The sequence below is a fragment of the Parasteatoda tepidariorum genome, chromosome 4, assembly GCF_982258835.1.
Source record: "Parasteatoda tepidariorum strain Cologne lab strain chromosome 4, Ptep-v5.0, whole genome shotgun sequence".
NCBI lineage: Eukaryota > Metazoa > Arthropoda > Arachnida > Araneae > Theridiidae > Parasteatoda > Parasteatoda tepidariorum.
Window position 1 is genome coordinate 53,821,818 of NC_141758.1, and position 24,906 is coordinate 53,846,723.

The window sequence follows — 24,906 nt, forward strand, 5'->3', positions numbered from 1 at the left end:
ACACTCCTCCATAATTTCGAATGGTATCTTCGATTAGTCTAAGAGACATAATAGTATTCTCATGGTGACTCACATTAAGCATTGCTTTATTTATCGAAAAACCTCTCTCAGGATCAGAATTCCCATGTGGCAAAATTAAAACAGTTTTAATTAATGTAGTTAAATTCTTATATTTTAGATTATTGCTTTTTTATTTATATTTAGCCTATAACTCTAATTTTTTAGGAACACCAACAAAATTTTATCAGATTTTTAGGAATTTTAGGGTTTGCACATACTTTTAGGAATTTTATGAATTTTAGGGGGAATGCGACCCCTGAATTCCTATCTTTTTCTGCATTTCTCTCCTCTGTAAAATTTTTGTGGAAGTACCCATAATTAATAGCTTCCTTCAATATCCTTTTCATTATATTAATAATATTGATATAGTTTAATTGATAAAGATGTATTGTAAATTACACAGATAATTAACACCTTAATAAAATATTATAGATTTAAATTAATTAATTAATGGTCCTGTTAAATTTTCATTAATAAATTGAATTGTTAATTAGATATAATTATAAGAGCAATACAGATTTTTAAAAAAATTACTAAAATATTAAATATATTTAAAAAATTATTAGAAAATGTCACCTCAATTTGAATATGAAATTCAAATTTAGTAATTTCTATCTTTTTAGTTAAATAATTGATAAATATTAAAAAAAAAAAAACTAAAAACTAAATTAGGAAATATATAGAAAAAATCATGAGAAAATGTTGACAAAACAATTTGAATATAAAATTCAAATTTAGTAATTTCAATATATTCTTAATCAAATAATTGACAAAAGAGATTCAATAACTTACAAGAAAATGGTTAGTGCCAAAATAATTATCAAAAGTAAATTGGCATGGCCCTTCAACTCACCATTTCGACAAATCTGTGCTTAGTGAATAGAAAAGAATTTCAATTGCTTTTTAAATAAAATATAATAAAGAGATTAGTCAAAGTAGGTACTTTATTTACGTCGCACTAGAGCGACATAAAGAACGAGCTAATGGTGATGGTCTGGGAAACATCCCTGAGGTTCATTCGAAGACATGCCATTGCAATTTCGATCCCCTGCAGAGGAGATAGCTCCCTTGCTTTTTTGGTAACTTGACGACCTGCGTGCAAATTCAAGCCCCTTATGGCAGAGCAGTTTAATGAGGACCAATGCCGCACACCTTCAGTCCCTACGCAGGCTGATCAAAGTGGCCACCCATCCGCTTACTGACCGCAGCCAGTTATGAACTAAGGTTTTCTATTGGGAACTGTGTCTTTATGATCAGTCCACTGCGGGACAGAGATTAATCAAACTTTTAAATCATAACCAGGGTTGGCAAGATTTTGCCGCAGGTGGAAAAAACCATGGTAAATACCGGTAAAAACCGTCCTGGCAAAAACAGGTTTTTGCCAAGTAAATTGGCAAAAACCTATATTTTCCAAGATGAGAGGACAAAAACACATTTTTGATACAAAATTATTCCTAAAATTGAAATATATAGGGGAGAGTTGGATAAAACGGGATAGTCGGACAAAACGGGATACGTCGCCTAGGGACTAGACTGTTGCAGCTATCTAGTGGACAACGACAGAAACGTGTTATTCGACCGTGATCATATCATTCTCGGTGCGTCCCGTCTCAAGATCACTATTCGATAGAAAGTTGTAGGTCTCAGAACTTTTTTATTCTATTTTCTTGCCATTTTCTACATTTACGTACGTTGTTTTTCACATTGTACTGCCTCTATATATGGGAATAAAATTCCGGTGAGTATTAAATTTGATTAACCATTTATTTACCAATATTTTTATGTGCAGTCTATTTAATTTTCTTTGCACATTTAGGCAGCAGCCATGTTTGTTTCAAAAAGTGTCGGAGTCGGACAAAACGGGACACTTATGAGTTGGATAAAACGGGATAGAGTTTTTTATGTCCCGTTTTATCCACCTTTTTATTTGTTGGATTATTACCTTTTAAAATAGCCATATATTAATGTAGGCCTAGGCTTTTTGAACAGCTTATTTATATTAGCTATATATATTTTTGAAAAATTTAGTCTCTTTATATAGTAATGCAAAATTTGTTTATTACCGTTTATTATTAAGCATTTTATTTTCGACTCTAGGATTTCACATCTTTCTTTAGAACTAATTGTAATGTATTTCTCTGATGAAGACTTGAGCTTTTTTAAATATAAACTTCTTAATTTTCTGGATTGCTCAATTCAATTTACATCCAATTCTAAAATGAATTCCTCTCTTTGTAACTGAAGAATTTAAATGCTTGATTATTAAAGAGTCTTTCAGGGATGTTACGAGATCAATGGAGTGAATTAAAAATAAAAGTGAATTAGAAATGGAAGAAAAGGAAAGGATTATTAAACTACAAAAAAAGAACCAAGAGAATTGAAGAAAAGGCTGCTAAGAAATCTCTATTAAGAGCACAAGGCACATCTCGAGAATGAAAATTGCAAAAATAAGCCTTCATGTTTGAAAACTCATAGTCTTTAAAAACAAATGTAGCATCATATTTTTTTGAGTACTTACTTATAAAACAACAATCTATATAAAAGTGTTAGAACAGTAAAATCCCATGAATATAATTTATAGAAATTTTGCTTTGCAGTTCTCTGTCAGTTAATTATGCTTTTCACTTAGTTTTATGCAAAAAATTAAACATTGTAAACCCTATCCCGTTTTATCCAACCCAGGTATGCTAAAACGGGATATGTAAGAGTTTGGAAATTAATTTTTTTTTCTATTTCACAGTCATTAAAATTAGTTTAAAATATGTTTTTTGTGTGCTTCAATAAATGCTGTAGCTACAAAAAAAATAATGTATGGTTTTCCTTAACAGATATTCCGTAGTAATTAAAAACAATAATGGTATCCCGTTTTATCCAACTCTCCCCTACTATGAATATAAATAATTACAAAAAAATTAACAAAATTATTATTCCATAATTAAATGATAATGTAATAATATATCATTTTAGTAGTTTAAAACATTATTGATTGGAAAATTTGTGATTATTCTCTTTTTTCCAGAGAAATGAACTTTTTTTAAATTAATATAACTATAATTTAAAGCATAAAATATCTATCAACATGTGTAGTTAACTATTGTACGAATAATAATTTTTTATAATAAATAATAATATTATACAAATAATATTTATTTATTTGTAAAAAAACATTTATTTTAGGATTCTAAAATGAAAAGAGATCAAAAACTTTCAATCTTTTAAAAATTATTACCCTTATATTAATTAGTAATATGCTAAAAATAATTTTTTCATGTAATGTATCAAAATTATTATTCCTTATGATTGAGTTAAATTTGTTTCAAGTATTTTGTAATAATATTTAATCAGCTGTTTAGATAATTTGGTTTTTACCGGTTTTTACCAGTTTTTGCCACTGTCCTGGCAAAAACCCCTTTTTGCCGGCAAAAATTCCAACCCTGATCATAACCATGAAAGAAATTTGACTATATTTTTATCATTATCACTGATGTAATTAAAATCATCTTAAATAAATAGTAAGAAGAGATCAGTTCAAACTTTTAAAACAGCTAATCATAATTTTAAGTTTTTCTGTAAATAACATCCTGTTTGGATTTGAACTAAGTTACATAAATTTTAACCTCAAAAATTTACAGCACCCTGTAAATAACGAAGGTTTATTCTCTCAATTCATTAACTTCTGCCTTATTATTAAGCAATACTTTTCATTAAAATATTTATTACTTAATAGTATGTTTTATTTAAAATATTCATGAGGAGTAAAAAAAAAAAATTATATACTTTCAAAAAAATAAAATAGACAAAATGTCATTCTGACCCATCTTTTAAACACACATATCTGTAAACTATCGGTAAGTAATTTACTACAACTGTAAGCAATATACTATTTGGGTTATTCTCACAAAAAGGTGATTTTTCTAGCCCCTTAGTTATAAATATTAGGAAATACAGCAGATTTCTTAATATTTTTCTTCATCATTTTTCGTAAAGTTCAAACTAATCAATCATATGCATTTCTGCTAAATGAATTTAATATTTCGTTCTTATTTTTTAAAAAACAAACATCAAAATCCCCTCCATGAACGTCCTTATGTCTGTGACACAAAATAATTATTAATGGCTGTTAAACAATTTAAATATTTTTTCAATCATCCATCAAAAATGAAGTCTTTGTTTTTTTTAAATTTGCAAGTTTAAAATCTATTTGGCATCTTGGCGATTGTAGGTGGTGCAACAGATCATGATATGGAAATATCCCTTTAGGGTCAATAAGCTTAATTTCAAATTTAAAAAAATCCGTGACTTTATTGAATAATTAGTGTTTCCCTAATTTTCTTTAAGAAATTGCAAGCAAGTAATTTATGACTTATTAATAGAAAATCTATTTATAGGTGTACTACAAAATATATTACAATACATACAATTGTTATGAATACTTTCTGTTATATGTTCCAAATACAGTTTAATTTAGAAAATCAAAATATTAGCTTTAAAGAAGAAATTTTTTTTTTATTTCTTTAAATTTTGTATCTTTATTTATTTTTTAAATTTGACATTTTTGTGTTCCCTTTTAACTCTTATAAAGTATTGAACGATTAGAATATTTGCACAATGCTTTAGTAGCAAATTATTTATAACAGAAGCACATCAACTATTAACATCATATGGAGGCATTTTTCAAAACTCAAGAATTAGGTTGAAACAAAATAGTGTTTAACGAATAATATAGTTTAATTGATAAAGATACACACATAACAAAATAGATTAATCGGAACTTACAGCACTTATTTTCAAAACATAAAGCACAGAACTTATTTCATATCACTATATTCAAATAAATACGTTAATGTTTACAGAAATAAAATCGGTTATATTCACCATTGAAATTCGCGGTTGGCGATAGAGATGCTATGCTTTCATTTGATTCGATAAAACTTTCAGCACAGGTTGACTTTTACTGTAACACTTGACGCAAAATCCTTTAAGGAATCATTTTTACTGCCCATAATTTGTTGCTTTTTCAGCATATGAATTCGAAAATTCACCAATCAGATTCGCATTTGCATCAAATGAGATCGGCCCTTAATGCCAATATATATGCAATGTAGAAGAGATTAAAATAATCTCTTTTAACTAATTAATTTAGTGACCAAATATTTTAAAATAAGTTTTGTTTAATATTCTATACCTTTTAAATAAATGTAATTGCAATTTTAAAATAAATTAAAGTATTTCTATTCAAAAAGAAATGTTGCTTGGCAACGAATTTTTTTGTGTACAACTAAACTCGGAGGAAAATATTAGCAGAAAAAGAACAAGAGAAAAATCGTGCATTGCGTTTGAAGAATCCGACATCAAGCATGTTAGCGGTAAAATAGTTTGTTATTTATATCATTTAATGTTAGAAATTAAATTGGTTCTTCTAATAACGTAACATCTTTTTGGATTGGATATGCTATTTTTCTTTTCAGTTAATGCATACGATCATTTGTTTACTCAATTCTAATTTGCCGGTAAAATGCATTGCAACATGAACAGTTACACTTTTTAAGAACAACAAAATGTTTATTCAATAAAATTTCTGATTTTTGTACAAAATAGGACCAATTGAACTTGATTACTGATTAATCTTCCTTTGTTTAATGTTTGAATTGAAGAGTCAAACAATAATAATAAAACATTTACTTTTAAAAACAAATATTCTCTAGTAGATTTAATTATCAATATGTTATCAGTTCTATGCTTATTTTACCTTTTCAATATTGTTCAGATAAAATTACGACATAATTTGAGTAAAAGGGTTTTGAACAGGACGGTTTAAACCGTGGATTAATCCATTCTGCCCTAAACCTTGCCAATCCTGATTTAAGTACTTTACTGAATTTATGTACTGTTTAAAATAATTAAAATTGAAACAAAACCCTTGTGGCACAAAATGAGATTCAACATTCAGTAGGGAATATACTTCAACTTTAAAACATTCATTTTAAATAAATAATAAAAAATTTTATTATAGTATTGAATGTATATAAATTTTTTAAAATACGTGGAGAAGCATAGTAATAACTGTTAATAAACTATCGATAATCACTTTGTATTTACGTCAAAAAAAGTACAAATAAAGTTCTTCAAAATGATATATATTTTTTAATCTGAGGTTCGAAATTTTAGGATCATAATAGGGTACTAAAAATATCTGGTCTTTCAAAACCATCTAGACATGCGTAGCAATAATTACCAAAATAATGATTCAAAAATAATTTGGCTTTGCGATAAATTGGCACAAATAGACCATGTCATACTTTTTTAATCTAAATAATTGCTTCGATACTTGAGATTCATAATATTGTGTTAAAAATATTGACATTTTAAAAATCGCTAGGAAATTCATAGTAATAACTGTTAAAAAAGGGATTAAAAATTATTTGAATTGGTAAGAAAGTTTGCAAAAATAAAGCATGTCAAAAAGTGTTTATTAAAATGCATGTTTATTAAAATACTTGCAAAATATATGTTATTGAAATTAAGTTTATTAAAAATATTTTAAGACGTGAAAGCGTATTTTAAAAAACATTTTAGAAATTATGTGGAAATGCGTAGCAGTAACTACCAAAAAATGATTGAAAATATCGAAGGCAGGGTTTAGGACAGAATGGATTATTTAAACCGTCCTGTCCAAAACCCTTTTACTCAAATTATGTCACAAATTTATCTAAATAATATTTAAGTGGTAAAATAAACATAGAACTAATAACATATTGATAATTAAATATAAAAGAGAATATTTGTTTTTAAAAGTATAATGTTTTATTAATATTGTTTGACTCTTCAATTTAAACAAAGGAAGATTAATCAGTAATCAAGTTCAATTGGTCCTCTCATTCAATAGTACATAACTGAAGTTTGGCCTTGCCATACAGGTTTATTTATCTATAGTACTATTCAAGAATACTTTTATTTCATTCATGTTCAATTCTTTTAGCATAGTGGTGATACATCACCAGTGTCAGTAACTGAAACTGATGTTATGCCCTTCAAAACTGTTAATACATTTTTCAGATATTTTGTTTTTTCAATTTAAACTAATATATTTATATTTAAAAACAATTTTTTTTTTTAAATAGATGTCTTTTTTATCATCCTGTAATGCAGAAATTATGAAATTTTTTTAAAAAAAATATTGTGAAAAATAAAAGGATAATTTTTGAACAAATTTAGTATTTTTTTTAAGAAAAATTATTATTTTTTAATATTGCCATATTTATCCTTTTGCAAAAATATTATTTATCAGTATTAAAAGCATATTTACATTTAAAGGTATTCACTTTTGTGGAGCTTCAAAAATTATAAACCTTTTCCTATTATATTATATTATTTTCTTTTAATAAGTTATAGTAAATTGTATAAAAAATATCAAATATTTATTGATACATGTAATTATTGTGTGTACAATGGTTACACCTATAGAATTTTTACATTTTACCAAAGTTCAAGGTTTTGGACACTTTTAAACAGTTTAGGACAGTTTTACCCAGTTTAAGACAGTAAAACCCACGTGTCCTGTCCAAAACCTGTTTAGGACTTCCAGAACCCCAACCCTGATCGAAAGCATATGAAACATATTGAAAATTGTAGTTTATATGAAACATATTGAAAATGCTATTTAACTTATTATTTAGCAATTATTAAACAGTAAATAAGTTCTATTTACTTTTATAATAATTTTCATATAAAAAAAATTCTGGTCAAAATTCGATATTAAAATAACTAGTACAAACTTGTTATAGGAATTCTCTTTGCGTAATAATACTAAACAATCTGTTTGAAGATAAATGCTTTAATTATTTTACTGTAACAATTTGAAGCTGAATTGAAAAAACAAAATTGTGAATCAAGTTGCAATGGTAACCCAACAAAAGTTTGAATTTTATCCCAATAAACTTTGGAACTAAATCTATGTTAATGCAATAAAAAATTCTTTTGTAACTATTTGTTTGTCATTAGAAGGATGGTTTTAATTTAATATTTTTTCTTAATGTTTTTTTGTTCCATTTATTTATATGATTAGATGCTGCATGACTCATAAATAATTCATGTGGTACTCTTTGAAAGTTTTTCAATTAAGATTTTTACTAGTTGCCAAGATTGCCTTGCTTCATATTTTTCAAAAATGCAATCAGATTTTTGTTATATTTAGGAAACTGCAGCAAAGGCACAGGAAGTGCGAGATGTCACTCGAATTGAAAGAATTGGAGCCCATTCACATATTAGAGGGCTTGGTTTAGATGATACATTAGATCCTAGAGCAGTAAGTAATGGTGTTTTTATTACAAGAGTACTAAACCTAAACAAACACTGGAAATCTGTATGATCATTTTGTATTAAACCATTGCTAAATTTAGTGTTACTGGTTTTAATAAGCACTGTTTTGTAAAAGCTAATTTTTATTTTTGAGACCGATAAATAGTAAGTTTAGTTACAAACTTAAATTTGTAACTATTCAAAGATTTTTAAAAAAATATTTTCTAAGTAAATATTCTTTTGAAATTTGTAATTAGTGTTTTTACAAAAAGTGTTGTAATACTCTTATTTTAATCGAAAAATATGTTTCATATTTATTGCTTTGGTTTTATCATTTGATTTGTGTACTTTTGTGGTTTTATTTTTGCAACATGCTGATGAGTTTTTATGTAGTCAGTCTTTATTTTTAATGAAGATAAAATTAATATCATAAACAGTGTTCAAAATCATAAATGGTCTGATTATTCATAACTATTAAAACCTAACTGTGGCATTAAGAAAACTCTAAATGGTTTTGATATCATGAGATACCTCATTCACTTTGATTTCGAATAGGATAAAATAAAAAATATAACTATTAAAACTAAGGTAAAATGTTACATTTAGGTTAGCATAGTCCAAGGATAGGACACAATGGACTTATTGTTGTAAATGGTATTTAACAGTCCTTTCCTTTAATTCTGAAATTAGTTGAAGCATTTATAACAATAATTGTATATGAAAAATATCTACCCTTTTTTAATAATATTTCATTTTAAATATTGATTCAGTACAAATTAAAATCCTGCACTGCGTTTCATTTTTAAGATAATTCTGATAAATTTAAAAAAATTATTTTAGGAGATATATTGAATAAACGATAATTATAAAACTTAAAAAAGAAAAAAATTTTCAAAGCTTGGGTCGACATTTCATAATAGTTTTTTGTGTTACAGTTCATTTTTCATATCTTGATATTTTTCTATTATCCAATTTAAAAGTTATGTGTGGACAGTAGAATACTTTTTCAATTTATTTGTAGGTATCTCAAGGTATGGTTGGCCAGGTTGCTGCAAGACGAGCAGCTGGAATCATTCTTGAGATGATTAAAGAAGGCAAAATTGCAGGAAGAGCTGTTCTCATTGCTGGAGAACCTGGCACTGGCAAAACTGCAATTGCTATGGGTAATATACCTTGAAACTTATACTTTTGTTCAATGTTATAATTCTATAAGTATTCGTAATGTCAATCATTTAAAATTTCAGTTCATGTGACTAGTAATAGCTGACAGTTCATAGTTTTTTTAATAATGATTTTAAAATTTGGTCAGATCATTGATTTCTGCACCATTAATGAGTTAACATTTATTACTGCTAGATCAAAGTTTTCTTCAAATTTATCATCTGGAAAAATTGGATCTGCTGCTTTTCTGATTTCCTCCTTTCACCTTGTTTGGGGTCATGTGAAGTCATATTAATAATACCAGTCTGAGATTATTAATATGATTGTGATTGTCTGTTGTTTGGGCTATATGACCAGCCTATTGCTATTTTGAGCATTGGATTATTATCGGAATGTATGTATTTACAGAGCATTCATAAAATAATTTCCCCTATATATGATTATATATTGGCCTATCAACTTAACCCAATCAAAAGAAAGTTTCATAGTGTTATTTAGCAGAATAGGCTATAAATAATTTTAATTATAGAGCTCTTACAGTTATACTGTTAACAAATTTCAAAATTTTGAGTTTCTGTACCCATTTTATTTTTTATTATTCAAATGATTTCTTTACTATAAGAAATATAAGGCTACAATTGGTATCATCTTTTTAGTGTAAAAAACACCAGCATTGGGGGGGGGGGTAATAGCCTTCTGATATGGAATGGTTAAATAGCAATGGTTCATATGCTGTTTTTTGCTCTCTTTATCTCTATTATTACCATCAATTCTCATGTTAAAAATATCGTTCTAACTCCATTTTATGTTTTTTATTTTGAGAATCAGGTTTTGATGAAATAAGTCAATGTTGCCATTTAATTTGTTCACTCTAACTATGATACCATTCTGGTTTTGAGTCCTCAGCATCTCAAATTATACTTTCTAATAACACCGTCTGGAATTTTATTTGTATTGGTTTTTGTATTGTGTATTGGTTATTTGTATTATAAATTTGTATTGGCTACCTGGGGTTTATATGTAGGAGTTATTTTATAGCTGACTTGTATATATATATTATTTTGTTTATTTTTTTTCCCCCAAGCAGTCTGTTTGAGAGCAGTCTACTCCTTATTGGGATCAAGTTTTTTCACCTCTTTTTTTTATAGAACAACCTCAACAAAGTTATCATTGTCCAACTAAAAATGCATTTTTTGAATTATTGCCTTTAAAGGGATACATAAATAAAGGTTCACTTTTTCAGAATATACTCTTTAAAAACTTTTTGTTAAGTAATGGTGCTACTCATTTTTTTTAAAGGTTTCATAACTATATTTAAAAATTATCATTATAGTTATTTGTATATAAATGTAGCATTAATAATAGATTGTAATTTTATTAGGAATGGCTCAAGCTCTTGGCATGGATACACCTTTTACAGTCATATCAGGAAGTGAAATATTTTCTCTTGAAATGTCCAAAACTGAAGCTTTGACCCAAGCTTTTAGAAAATCTATTGGTGTAAGAATTCAGTAAGTAATAATTGATCAACTCTAATATGTCAATTATATAATGTGTTAATTTATAGGAAGTAAAAATAAAAAGTTAGTCAAGTAACTTGATGGATTCAGTAGTATTCCATTCTTTGCTGAATCCTCTCCAAGGCACATAGGTTGCATGGGCATGTTTTTTTCTTAACACCATGGCTCATGTTAAAATTTGAACCAAATTTTTTATTAGTTTCAAAACACTTCACACGAGAGCTCATGTCTCCTCGTTAATATACTTTTTTGTCAAATGCCCAAGGCTTTTTTTTTTTTTTTTTTTCAAATTTCAAGAGTCTAAATGACCTTAGGGCACATTAACATAGTCTCTTCTGTCCAAGCTCCTTGATTTTAACTTTCTGTATGAACATTTCAAAAATTTTAGTCTCAATAGTTAAACCCAATATGTTCCATTAAGGTACTTATTGGGGAACTTGCTTCAATATTGGCTTTTTCAATTTCCTAGTTATTCTTCCTAGGTTTTCTTTCACAGCAGCTTCCTTTATATCGAAAGATAATAAGATGAGGCTTCTTTAAACATGGTTTTTCCTAAGTCTTTTTGCTCATACTGGCTGCGGTTCTTTTGGATTCAACTTGAAGAAGTAAATTGGAATGGCTACCTTTGCCGCAGCACTCCACGGCTTAATTCATATCATAGTAAGCTAAATTCAACTTTTTTTAAATGGGATAGCCACAAAAGACAGGAAAATTGTGGAATTTTATGAATCTTAAAAAGATCAGAAGACTTAATTAAACTATCCAAGCAGTCAGATGAAATGAATTATATTGAATTTTATGTACTTGATCATTATTATCATATTTTTATGTGATAATTTTTTTTAAAGAAAAGTTTAATTACCTCTCTGTCATATTTTAAGACTAAGGCATAACTGAAAAATCTGTAATGAATATCATGCCATTAATTACAAACATTTTTTCAATGTGTATTTGTACTTGCTTTGTATATGATGCTTTGTTTGAACTATTGTTTATGCTACATGTAATGTTGCTTATACACATAATGCTGCAATTATGAAAATGCAAGGAAATTTTCAATTCTATTTGAAAGTAATATGAATAAGCTACAAATGTATTATTTATCTTTTGCTTCTCTTCAAATTATAAAAATAATTAATGTAAATAAATTTGAACAAATAAGATTATTAAAAATTACTGTTATTCGGAAGGGGTAAAAATTTTAATAATACTGTATTAGATTAATGTGATGAGTTGTCAAAGTGTTTTTTGTTTGTTTACCTTTTTGATATTTGAAATTTTCTTTTCTTTTTTAGTTTATTTGCACTAATGTTTCGATCATTACGTCTCACAGCAAACACTGAAGCCAGTGTGTTATCTCATTATTAATACTTTCTCTTAATAAAATCTCAGTATTAATACTTAAGGCTGTTCAGGGGCCAGGTTAATGGGGGTTGGCGGATATATTTGGTTTTTTAGACCATAAGTTGTGCCCCCCTGAAAATATTGAGCTTATGTATAAACAATAATTGTAATGATGCTAAGAAGTATCGATATTTCATCACAATATCACAGGTGGTGTTTATACCTTTTTAATGTTAAATATTAAGAATATATTTCTATAATATGTCACTTGGTCGAATTTTTGTTTCTTAACATATATGTTTTATGTTTCAGAGAAGAAACTGAGATCATAGAAGGGGAAGTAGTAGAAATCCAAATTGACCGTCCAGTGTCCGGAACTGTGAGTTACATTTTTTCTAACGATCTGCAGTGCATTCTTATTTTATAAGATCTTGGTACATTACTGTTTCAGGGCTTCAAGTGCTGCGCACATTGCGCATTTTGCGCCAAACCGGTATATTTGCGCATTGCTGCGCAGAAACGGCATTTTATGTTAAATTTGCGCCGAATCTGCGCCAAAAAATTTTCGGGGACCAACTAAACATTGCCAAATTTTAATAGCATAAGAAATTTTTTTTTTCTCTTGTTGATTTCAACGTTATTGAGGTGCCATCGTCTTCGTCAATGGCAAGCTAATGACTTTCTTGCGCTATTCTATTTATAGATTAGTACCATGATCTTTGAATTAACTAGGGGACCATCCACTAAGTACATATTTTCAAGTTGATCCTCAGAACAGTCAAGAATTACAAAGCTTCATAACTTCAAACTTTCCATCTCACTTTTATTCATTTCATTTAATAAAGATAAGAATTAATTGAGTTTCATAACGTAAATTTTTTATCTGAGGGACCATCCACTAATTGCATATTGTTTTTAAACAATTATTTTACTTTATTACTTTTTTTTACTAATATTTTTTTTCTTACTTATTGCATTTTATTGTTGTATTATTACCTTCAAAATTTTCAGTGCTCTTATTTTGTTTTAGGAAATAACTTAATAATATTTAGAGGCAAGATTTTAAATAAGTATGAAGAGAGGGGGTTTCAATATTTTAAATGCAGCAAAAAATCTTATGTTTTTAAGATTTTTCATTCAAAAATACTTCAATTCATCTTTTAATGATTTGATTTAAAACAATTGATGTAAAAAATTTTCATTGTCACAGATTTGTTAAATATTATGAGTGTAGAGACAATATAATAATTTACTTCTGGCAAATTTTTTTTAGCTTCAATACTCATTGTATTTGCATTTAAAAATTAATTAATTTTTTTAAGTCATTTCATTAATGAAATACTTTATAAGTAGTAACCAATTTTAATAGAAAATTATTAGGGGCCATTGACTAATTTACATTTGTAATATAAATTTATTAAAGTTTTCTTAATTTGCTTAATTCTTTACATATTTTTATAAATTTGGTATAATCAATATTAATCTTGTTAATGTTTTGGTGAATATGCTATTACAAATAACATTTATTTAAATTTTAAGAAAATTACACTCGATGACCTTAAATAATAGTTAAATTACAGTTTTGAATTACCTTTTACAGAATTAAATAAAGTAATTATTAATTTAAAAAATAGTATGAGCCATTCAGTATTGAATTTATTTAAATTTCTTTTGCGAAAAGCTCTTTTTTTTTTTACGAAATATTTCGGCAATATTAAATAAATTTTTAGGTCTTTTAAAAACTGAAACACCATTAATTCACTTGCTGTATGATGAAATGGTGTTCCTAGTTAAAGCATTGTTCGGGCGTTTTTTGAAGAGTTCTGCTTTTCATGTTTGTCAGGAAAGGACTTAAAATCATTGGGTGTAGAAAACGCAAAAATTTGGCAAAATTAAAATTTAATAGATGTTGGACTAGATACCACAAAGGCGATGACATCCTTATCTTCTTCAGAAAAAAATTTATTTAGGTGCAAGGTCTTTTTACTTGGCATGCGCAAAAAATTTATCAAAAGTATTGCCTCTTAAAAATAGGTTACTGTACCATCTTAAAGTGTTGCATCCTGTAATGAGAATGGAAGAAACTTCTATTAAGTCAATAAGATATCTGGCAATAGTAACCCCATCCATTATAAAGCCTGGAGAGGCATCTTTGTTACTAGATGAAGGGACAAGGTTACATGGGGAACCAGAAAGTTATTCTTCTGACTCAAATGAATATGCACAGATTGATGTGTTTTGGAAAAACTATTTTGTGAAGAAAGATAATTTTGGGAAATATCAAATATCCTCTTATAACATAGCTCTTTTGTGCGTACCACATGGGAATGCCGATATTGAAAGAGGTTTAAGTGTGAACAAAAAGCTATTTGACAATAAGGCAAGTTTAAATTTGCATAGTGTGAATGGTTTGAGAGAAGTTGTGTCATATATCAACAAAATAGGGGTTTAAATAACTTTAAAGTTGACAAAGATATTATTAAAGTGGTTCGTGTAGCATTTAAAAATTATTCTGCTCGATTAGAGGTTGAGAAAAAAAGAAAGAAAAAAGCAAAAAACACTGAGACTGAGGAAAGCAGATTGAAAGCTGCTGAAATTGATTTGTAAAAAAAATTGAAGGCTTCTCGGGATCTCTTAGCCGCAGCTGAAAAAAATATTAAAGATGAGTAAAATAATAAAGACAGGTCGGTTATAGAAAGCGGACAGATCCTCTTATCTGAGGCTAAGTCGAGGATAGCAGAATATTTAACAGCATTGGAAGGTACCAAAAAGAAACTTAATTTGTTAATGCAGGGACCTTCAAAAAAGTGTAAAAAATACGATATCTTATTAATGAACAAAGTTAAAAATTCTTGTTATTAAATTCTTGTTTTAATTCTATTTATTAACTATGCTCTAAATCTTTGTTTTGCTGCTCCAAAATTGCTTTTTTGTTGCTCCAAAGATGCTCCAAAACCATGTTTTGCCACTTGAAGCCCTGTGTTTTCAAAATTGTTTATTCTACTGTAGATTAAAAATTGCCAACAATTTCAAAAAAAAAAAAATTTCAACTACATGTCAGACCATCTCACTTGAAATATTTGCTCAGTCAGCTGTAATTTTTATACTACACTTTATTTTAACACCAAATATTTTTTTTAAAACTTTGCTTAGCAGCTCCCTCTGTTGTCATACTTTATGACTAATTTTAAAGCTTTATTAGGAATAAAAATCAGGCTTCCTGAACAAAAACCGTGTTTCTTTTTGATTTAATTTTTAAATCATCAGCTATTTCAGGCCTGCAATATGACTGGAAGAATTTTATGGCTTGCTATTATCAGTAATATTAATTTCTTGTTAGTATAGTAAATTATCTGTAAAAAGAAAATACTTTTCTATTTTGCTTTCTCTGATAAATAAAAACTAATTAGGTTAGTTTGTTGAAATGCTCTATTATAAAATTTTGTGCTAAAATTGTAACACTGCTTACATTTTGCTCATTTTAACTTAACAACATTTTTATATATTATTTTGTAAACATTTCTTTAAATTTATAGGGATCAAAAGTTGGAAAGCTTACTTTGAAAAGTACAGATATGGAAACAACATATGACTTAGGACAAAAAATGATTGAAAGCTTGACAAAAGAAAAAGTACAAGCTGGGTAAATATCAAATTAGTTTACTTTCAATTTAGTATCCATATTGTTCAAGCGTCGACTAGTTTTCGCTCATACAAATCTACTTAATCACTTTTTACAAAAGTGCAAAACAGACATACAATTTTGTACAAAAATTAAATTTGAAGCAGAAAAAAATGTTATCCAAATTGAAGAGAATATGAGAATTGTCTAACTAATTTGCAACTACAGTACACTCTCGATTATCCGTGCGCAAATTATCCGTGCTCATTCCGGAGTCACTCAAAAAATATAAAGAGAAACATTTTCAAGATTAAAAAAATTGATTCATGTAGTAATAGCACTACCAAATTTTTGGAAGCAATATTCGTTATTGGATTGCAGTATATGGAATATCAACAGCATGGTATTCGTCTACGTTATCACGATTTTGGAGAAAGATCATACCGCTTGATGAACAATCCTCTTCAGATGTTCAAGAAAAATATGATAACAGTATTCTCGAACAAGTAAAAGAAATCTAAGGTTTCGAAATTCTTGATGAAGAAAATTTAGAAGATTGGTTTCAAAGTGATGCATGTGAGCCTGGCTTCTAGTATTTGACTGATGAAGACATCGTTATGTTGTTAAATCAAATAGTGATGATAGTAACTGATGCAGAAGATGTAGTAAATGAATGAAATACAATTTCTCATTCTGCTGCTCTGTGGAAACTTTATTAGATTATATGGGAGGATTTGATTACTGTGACATTACTGCGGTTCGTAAAATATGTGTATCGATGTATGGCGAAGATGCATTCATTACACATTTTTTAATAAGGAAAATTCCTAGTTTGATGTATACATGCAAATGTCAGTAATTTTTATATTTTTTGTGCTGATATTGAATTTTTCTTTAATAAAAGGAGTTTTCGGATTATCCGTGTTTTTCTATTGTCCGTGCGACCTGTCCCGGTGATTAACACGGATAATCGGGAGTGCACTGTATATGTCTTTTTCTATGAAGGAATCAATATTTCATTATATGCCTTAAGCTAACTTAAGACATGTTTCCTGTAGTTGCAATCAAATTCTCTTACAGATACCTTTTTTTTGGAATGGTTGAGTGCTTAGTGGAAAATGCTAATCAAACATATTGAAAAACTTATCTTTGAACTTGCAAAGAACTTTTATTAATTAAGAAAAAAATATTACTTAAACATCACATAACTTTTTAAAAAGAAAACATAATCTACTCTCCACAACATGAAACAGCTGTAGTAGCTCCTTACATTCATATATGTATAAATCTAATCTGTATCTGTCTCATATATACAAGAAAATATATATTTAATATCCAATCAAAAACACTTGCATATTGAGGGTGAAAGAAAACATAATAATAAACCACTCTTTAAATTATTTTTAAATGTTCGTAATAGAAAGAGAATATTAATAAAAGTTACTCATAATATGCTATGTAATATTACCTACTGATAAGATTTTTTTCTGTAACCTCTAAGTGCATAATTGGGAATTTACTATGATTAGAAAAAAAATTTGTAATTTTTTTTTAGTGAAGCTGAATTTTTTTCCTTCTTTATTTATGCCAGAGCAGATAAAATATGAGATCTAAATCGAAATATTATTAGACAGAACCTAATGGAAAGAGAGTACTGATAAATGTTATTAATTATATTCTATGTAGCATTACCTACTAATAAGATTTTTTTTCTGTAACCACGAAGTGGATAATTTGATACTAACTGTGATAAGAACAATTTTTAGTAATTTATTTTTAGCAAAACTGGATTTCTTTCTTTTTTATTTATGCCATGTTATTTTTCGCTTTTTGCAGTGATATAGTTTGCATTGACAAGGCAACTGGTAAAATTACAAAATTAGGCAGATCATTCACAAGAGCCAGAGACTATGATGCCACTGGAGCTCAAACAAAATTTGTTCAGTGCCCAGAAGGAGAACTCCAGAAAAGGAAGGAAGTTACTCATACAGTTACTTTGCATGAAATTGATGTAATGAATAGCAGAACTCAAGGTTTCTTAGCTTTATTTTCAGGTACTACTCTGATAATTTTTTAATTACTCTCAATAAAAATGTATTTTGGTGGCATTTAAATTTATACACATTTATGCTCTACTTTGGCTTGCCACATTTGTATTATCTTTGTGTATGACTCTTTTCTTATTTGCAACTCAGTTTTTTTTTTTTTTTTTTTTAAATTAGAGATTTAAGTTGGTTGTTATCATACAACACTTATAAAATGCATGTTACAGTCAAACTTGTTTAAATCCAGAACTTCGGGTTTGAGAAAATTTACTTTTCCAAGGAGGGTTGTTCATTAAATCTAAATCAGACAAAATAAAGAATAATTATAAAAGATATAATGTATGAGATGGAATTAGAAAATATTTGCAAATAGCTTATTTTTTATGATTTTTATTTACACTGATTAGAATAATGTTTTATTTAACTTTTTGTGCTTGTTCGGTATACGAAACATCTATTGATTGATTCCAGAAACATTTGTAATTTCGGACCAAACGCCATATTCCGATGTGGGTGACATGATAAATTAATTCTGTTCCATTGCTATCAGGAAATGGCAAACCAAACACGTGAACTACATTAGATGCTGATTCTGTTTAATACTTTGCATAATTTTGTTATTGTGGTAAGACATATAAGGAACTACATTGCTTATCATCCCAATATTTTGAAACAAATTGAAAAGGTAGTTCTTTTCAATTCAAGGCTCCTGAAATTTCCTAGAACAATCGTATATATATATTTTTTTTGACAGTTTAAATCAAATTATTTTCAATGATTTTTTTAAAAATCCTGTATTTATTCTGATATGTACTCATATAAACAGGGTTTTTTCTAGATTTATAACACTGTACATGCTTCAGTCTTTGGACTGATTGAAGGCTTAAAATAATTATTTTACCTAACATATTCCAGAAATATATTTAACATATTTTTATTTAAAGTAATTTTTGGAGGATTATTCACATTCTTATTTGAATTATATAATCAATTTTCTGTTGATGATTCTTCTTAATTAAAAAAGGAAAGAAAATTCATGGACATGTTGGCCTTAAAATTGAGAATTATTTTTTGTTCTAACTCCAAATATGAATCCAATGTTGTGTTGTAAGGTCACTGTCAATCAGCAAGTATTAGTCTTCTTTTTAAAAATAATAAGTTGAAAGAGAGTATTCCACTAGATCTTTAAAATGGGCTATTGGTGACAATCTGGAAAGCATTCATGAGGATGATTCAGAGACGTGCTGTCACAATTTTGATTCTCTATAGAAGAGGTGGCTTCTCCGTTATGGTAGTCCAACGACTTGCAAGTGAAGTCTTAGTGGGTAACGGGGGAATGAGTATTGGTGCTGCGCATCCTCTGTCCTTCGATGATGGTGCTGACTCTATCCTGTGATCAATGATCTACTGGGAACCATGTCTTATGGTTAGTCAAATGTTGCATGGAGTCACAATTGCGTTTTTTATTTTATAGATGAACTCTTAGTACTTGCTTTTTTTTTTTCTTAAAACATCATATTAATACTGATTATAGCATTTTATTCATAAGATAATTAGAAATAATAAATTTGAAATTAAACCCGTCCTTCTGCTCCCTTGAAAATTACGGGATGCGGTTTCGCCCTCTATTTCTCGTTCCCGTGCTGGAGTTTTCAGTAGTAACATGCCAATAAGAATAAAACTAATTCATTTCTTTTGCCCAGAAAACATTTTATTTCTCATTTTAAACGCCAGGTGGCAGTACCAGGGTATTTTTAAGGTAATTGAAGATAGTTAGTTTATTTTAAACTAGATGTCAGCACTAATCAAATGCGTGTGTAAAAAAAATAGGCATTTTTATGACCGTTTTCTTGAAAATTAGCTGATCGTTGAGGGGTTAAAGAGAAAAAATATGTGCCTCGTAAAAGAATTGGATTATAATAGTGTGCTATCCTTTTCTGACTGCATTTAACTATTTCTGAATGTTTATTATGTTGTATAAAAATCACAATTTATGGGAAGAAATTTGTTTATGTGATTCCTTTATTTAGGTGACACTGGAGAAATAAAAATTGAGGTGAGAGAGCAAATAAATTCCAAAGTAGCTGAATGGAGAGAAGAAGGCAAAGCTCAGATCATTCCTGGTGTATTGTTTATTGATGAAGTTCATATGCTGGACATTGAATGCTTTTCATACCTTAACAGAGCTCTTGAAAGCGATTTAGCTCCAATATTAATTATGGCTTCCAATAGAGGTATTACAAAAATAAGGGGAACTCAGTATGAGAGCCCACATGGTATACCTATTGATCTTTTGGATCGATCAGTAATTATCACCACTGCCCCATATGATGAAGACGATACAAAAAAGATTTTAAAAATAAGGTACGCTAAAACTTTGATTATTTTTATTCATTCGAATATGACTTCTATGAATATTAAATTTTCTATTCCATTATTTGCCTTTTTTTTAAATGTATTTTTATATTTTCATTTCTTTTTAAAATTTTTAATGTTTTAGTTATGTATTCAAAAAGTTATCATGCTCATACCTGCCAAGTCTCCTGTTTTTTAACGAAGATTACTGTATTTTAAGACTATCTCCTGTTTACCCGTATATTCTCAAATTTCTCTGTATTTGTTGAAGAAATTTTAAACAGAAAAATTTTGACGATAAAATATCCGCTGATGGCAAAGATACTTATCGTATTCCGTAACAGATGCTGTTATTGCCAGTACAGCAGTATATTGAGTGTTAATAGGTTATGTAAATATGAATAATGGTTTAAAAAAATCTTTTTTGGGTTAAGATTTATATACAATATATTTTACTTCTCTAAATGTAAGTACTTATATTATTTCCAATTTTGAATTTATATTTTTGACTTACATGATTCATGATGTATCAAAACTTTACTTGTAGCCTAAAAAATGGTGCTAGTAAAATCTGCATTATTTTAATTCTCCAATATTAGCAGATATGCATGCTAAACTAAAAAATTTTATCATACAATTTTTTTAAATGTTTTAGAATTTGTCTTTAATTTTCGCCAATTTTACTGAAGCTCTTATGCTTTCACATTATCTAATCCTGACCTAGCCCTTTTTATCAAGGCTCTATCTTTTAACTGACATGATAGGAATGCCACATATCTTTGACCTTGGTCGGACAACATGGGCTGTGCCTGAGTCCTCTCTGCAAACTTCATGTTAAAAATAACAAAAAGACTTGGATCTATTACAGATATGACTTTTACAAATGTTATTAACCCTCCAAGTTTTGAACCCCTGAGTAAAATAGTACACAAAATTTCCCTGCTATGCACTCTTCTCCTATTAAATAACATGGGTAACATTTTACATTTTTTGATGCAAAAAGCTTGTAGCTAAAAGTTTGGAAAATAGACGGCACTAAGTGTCAGAGGGTTAATGGAAAAAATATGTTACCTTACACTTTTTATGTTCCTTTAATTTAAAATTTGTATTTGTCATATTAAGAGAGAAAAAGAAAAGGCATGATTAATTTATTAAGAAAATTGATACAAATGTTATTAATTGAATACTGCTAATTAATCACATTAAATAATGCTCAAGTATAACATTTTCATATAAACTGTCACTCATTCTTTTTATATGTATACATAGTTGCCAACTCTACTGGATTTTTCCAGTAGACTACTTATTAGGAACTCTCTTTTTAAGTTAATTAAAAAAAATTTTTTTTAACTGTCTTTGATGAATTAACTACCTATTAATAGTCGAAATTATGAGTAAACGTAATACATTTCAAGTATGTTTAATGTCAATCGTAACAGGAAAATATTGCAGTTTTTCAATTTTGATGACGTTAAAAATCCCTAGAATTCCCTATGTGTTAAATATTTAGTACATTATTCACCAATTATCATGAAATTTATATTATTTCATAAAATCTACTGGATTTTTTCCTGTCCATGCTGGCAGCTCTGTATATTAATAATATAACATTTTGATATCAAATTTTTTTCTGTGTGTTAAGTTGAAATGTGAAGTAATGCATTTCAAAATTTTCAGCTATTTGATTTTATCATGTTAGCATTATTCTGTTTTTAAAATGATTTATTGTTAGAGTTTTTTTTTTTTTTTTACTCTGTAGAATTTAATAAATAAAGCATTATCTCTAACATTTTACATTTCAAAGAGATTTAATCCATTAAATATTTGTTTTTCTTATTTTGCTTAGGTGTGAAGAAGAGGATGTTGAAATGAGCCAAGATGCATTGCTTTGCCTTACCAAAATTGGTGTTGATACTTCATTGAGATATGCCATTCAGCTTATTACTGCTGCCAATTTAGTTTGCCAAAAAAGAAAAGTATGTTGCGCTGCATCTTTCATTCTAAAATTACTATATTCTAGATTTTATTTCATTCAAATAAAATTTTTGTTTTTAATTTTTTTTTATAGGGTACTGAAGTCAATACTGATGACTTAAGTAGGGTATATACTTTATTCTTAGATGAATCAAGATCTAGCGAGTATTTAAAAGAATACCAGAATGACTTTTTGTATAATACCATAGGTAAGTGTCTCAATTTTTTTTTATATATACCATCAAATCTATTTGAGTTGAACTTTATGAAGATTAATTATTAACTTTGGAATATGATGTTTTATACTTTTTGTTTTGTGTTTAAACTGTCCTTGATTAAAATCATTTCAATCTCTCCTCCACTCTTTCTGTTATGATTTTCCAATACTTTGAATTTTAAAATTTTTTGCATAGGTAAGAAATTTAAGCCCCCCATGAACAAAAATTAAAAAGTTATAGTATCATTTTTGAAAAGTTAAAATTCTGATCATTTCTAATTCTTTTGCTACTACTCGCTCTAGTTAAAATTACAAAAGATCTTGGCTTTTTTTTAAATAAATTTCCAATTAGTTTTAATGTCAATAAATGTCAAGTTTTTCATTTTTGAAGAAATTGAAACATTTTGTATTCTTACTGTTATTTAAAAGATAACAGAGCCAAGCAACTATGTCTTAAGTTATAAATACAGTTCTCATCAATTCTGCATGCTGGTTTGGTAAAGTGTCAGTTTTTTAATAAAATAGAAAGCAGTATTTTGTTAGAATTGCGATCGTGAAGGCTAAGTTGAGCAAAAGTGGAACAAGCAATCTTAATTGATGATGAAATGTATAAATTATTTTATTACTTGTATGCTACTTACTGTACAACTAAAAAAAGCAGCACAAATGCTTCACGATAGTTTTTGAGAAAAATATTTAAACATCCTTTTTATTTCTACTGCTGCAGCCATGAAGGCTAAAATCGAATTTCAAAAAACTAATAAAATGAAATTTTTGAAGAAAAAAAATTCTTGCAACAAATTCCTTATCACTCAAGAATGCTAATTGGCACTTGCGTTGATTTACCAATTAAGGCATATGTTGATTTGATAATATGTAAATAGATTGAGCTATTATTTATAATTTTTAACAGGTTAAAACATGAATATGGATAGTTAATTTTAAAGATATCATATGTCAAAATTATGTATATATATTTTTTGTTTACTTTGCGCCAAGTTTAGCAAAATTTCATAACAGTAGAAAGTGGTGGCAAAACTCACAATATTTCCAAAATAAAATTACTGATTTAATTATTTCCAAAATCATTATTTTAAAAATTAAATATCTATGTAAGTTTTAAAAATCAAACTGTTTTCCCTTTTTTACTAAATAAAGACCGACTGAGGAAATCATAATATAATACGTAGTAACAATCATAAGAAGTAGAATTATTAGTAAATTTCTGTATGTAATACTTTAGTTTGTACAAAAGAGGGGATCTGGAGGTTTTATTGAAAATATCACCATACAATGTAGATTTAATACAAGGCTCTATAGATCTATAGTTCTGTAATAGCAGCTGAAATGAATAGATGTTCATTTATGCATTCCTTTTTTTTTATCACCATTCAGTTTTATTATTTTACAGATTTTTAGATAATTCATTTTTCATTATGGGGCGCTTTAGGCAAAGGATACACAGAAAAAGACTTAATGTTTCATTTTTGAAAATTATTGAATTTTTAACTGCTTATCAAAGCAGAGCCTGTTTAAAATTAAGTTTTCTGAAGGATTGTTAATTAAACAATCTTATTTAATTGAAATGTGCTTAAGTGCTAAAAGTAGTATTTTTTTAAAAATAGTTTGAGATTGATTTTTATTCCTATATTTTGGCTTTTACAGAAACTGAAAAAGATGCTAAAGCTATGGATACCACATAAATTATGCTGTTATCTCTTTTCATATTTGTAACCTTCATTGCCATTATTTGTATATGATGTATCACTAATAAATATCTTTTATCACTGCAGACTTTTGTTTTTAATAATTCATATAAACAATTTTTATCTCTAAATTTAAACCAATATCGGAATCTCGAAATTGGTATCAATCAAAAATTTTAATTTACGGAAAAAGAAAAGAAAAAATTTCTATTATAATCGAACTCCGCTATAATGAACCATCTATAGACCCAGCCAATAACTCCACTATAACGAAAATCTTAGGCTCAGTGGTTACAACACTGAAATATCGTGAAGAACTGGGATTTGAATCCCACTTAAAAGTTTCAGTACTACCAAGTATTCACTGTATCTCAGTTTTATTATGGCGAGGTTAGACTATTAATAAGATGCTGGCTTGAAGTCAATAGTTTTTTTTTTTAACCATCATTTCTGATATCTTTAAATATGAAAAACTGTGTCTGCTTCTGAAGAAATCTTCAACTTAGCATTCCACTTTGATAATCTACTGCTATTGGATAATTTGTAACTCAACATCTTATTAAAAAACAATACTGATTAATGACTTATAATTTGTACGAGAATG

At 27.8% G+C, this 24,906-nt stretch overlaps 2 protein-coding genes across 5 annotated transcripts in view; one reads left to right on the forward strand and one right to left on the reverse strand.

The window, feature by feature from the left end:
- The window catches only part of LOC107451800 (carboxy-terminal kinesin 2), a 36,962-nt gene extending 31,832 nt beyond the window's left edge, over positions 1 to 5,130 (reverse strand). The window contains exon 1 of one of the 2 annotated variants that reach the window (XM_087161145.1): positions 4,936 to 5,130. In XM_087161145.1, the coding sequence (XP_087017271.1) occupies positions 4,936 to 4,938 (3 nt within the window). In that variant the 5' untranslated portion in view covers positions 4,939 to 5,130. Of the gene's footprint in view, positions 1 to 4,836 lie in introns of both variants that reach the window. The other variant, XM_087161144.1, reaches the window with a different exon arrangement.
- Positions 5,131 to 5,304: 174 nt separating this feature from the next.
- On the forward strand, positions 5,305 to 24,388 carry rept (RuvB-like helicase 2 rept). 3 transcript variants are annotated; one of them, XM_016068019.5, is made up of 11 exons: positions 5,305 to 5,426; positions 8,255 to 8,365; positions 9,380 to 9,521; positions 10,901 to 11,030; positions 12,696 to 12,762; positions 15,920 to 16,026; positions 17,842 to 18,059; positions 20,081 to 20,414; positions 22,252 to 22,381; positions 22,474 to 22,588; positions 24,262 to 24,388. In XM_016068019.5, the coding sequence occupies exons 1-11, from the start codon at positions 5,418 to 5,420 to the stop codon at positions 24,297 to 24,299; spliced, it is 1,401 nt and encodes a 466-aa protein (XP_015923505.3). In that variant the 5' UTR covers positions 5,305 to 5,417; the 3' UTR covers positions 24,300 to 24,388. The 3 variants fall into 3 exon arrangements, with proteins under 3 accessions (XP_015923505.3, XP_042900501.1, XP_071038390.1); XM_043044567.3 differs by having other exon boundaries at positions 5,387 to 5,570; XM_071182289.1 differs by lacking the exon at positions 5,305 to 5,426 and adding an exon at positions 7,632 to 7,961.
- The last annotated feature ends 518 nt before the right edge of the window (positions 24,389 to 24,906 follow it).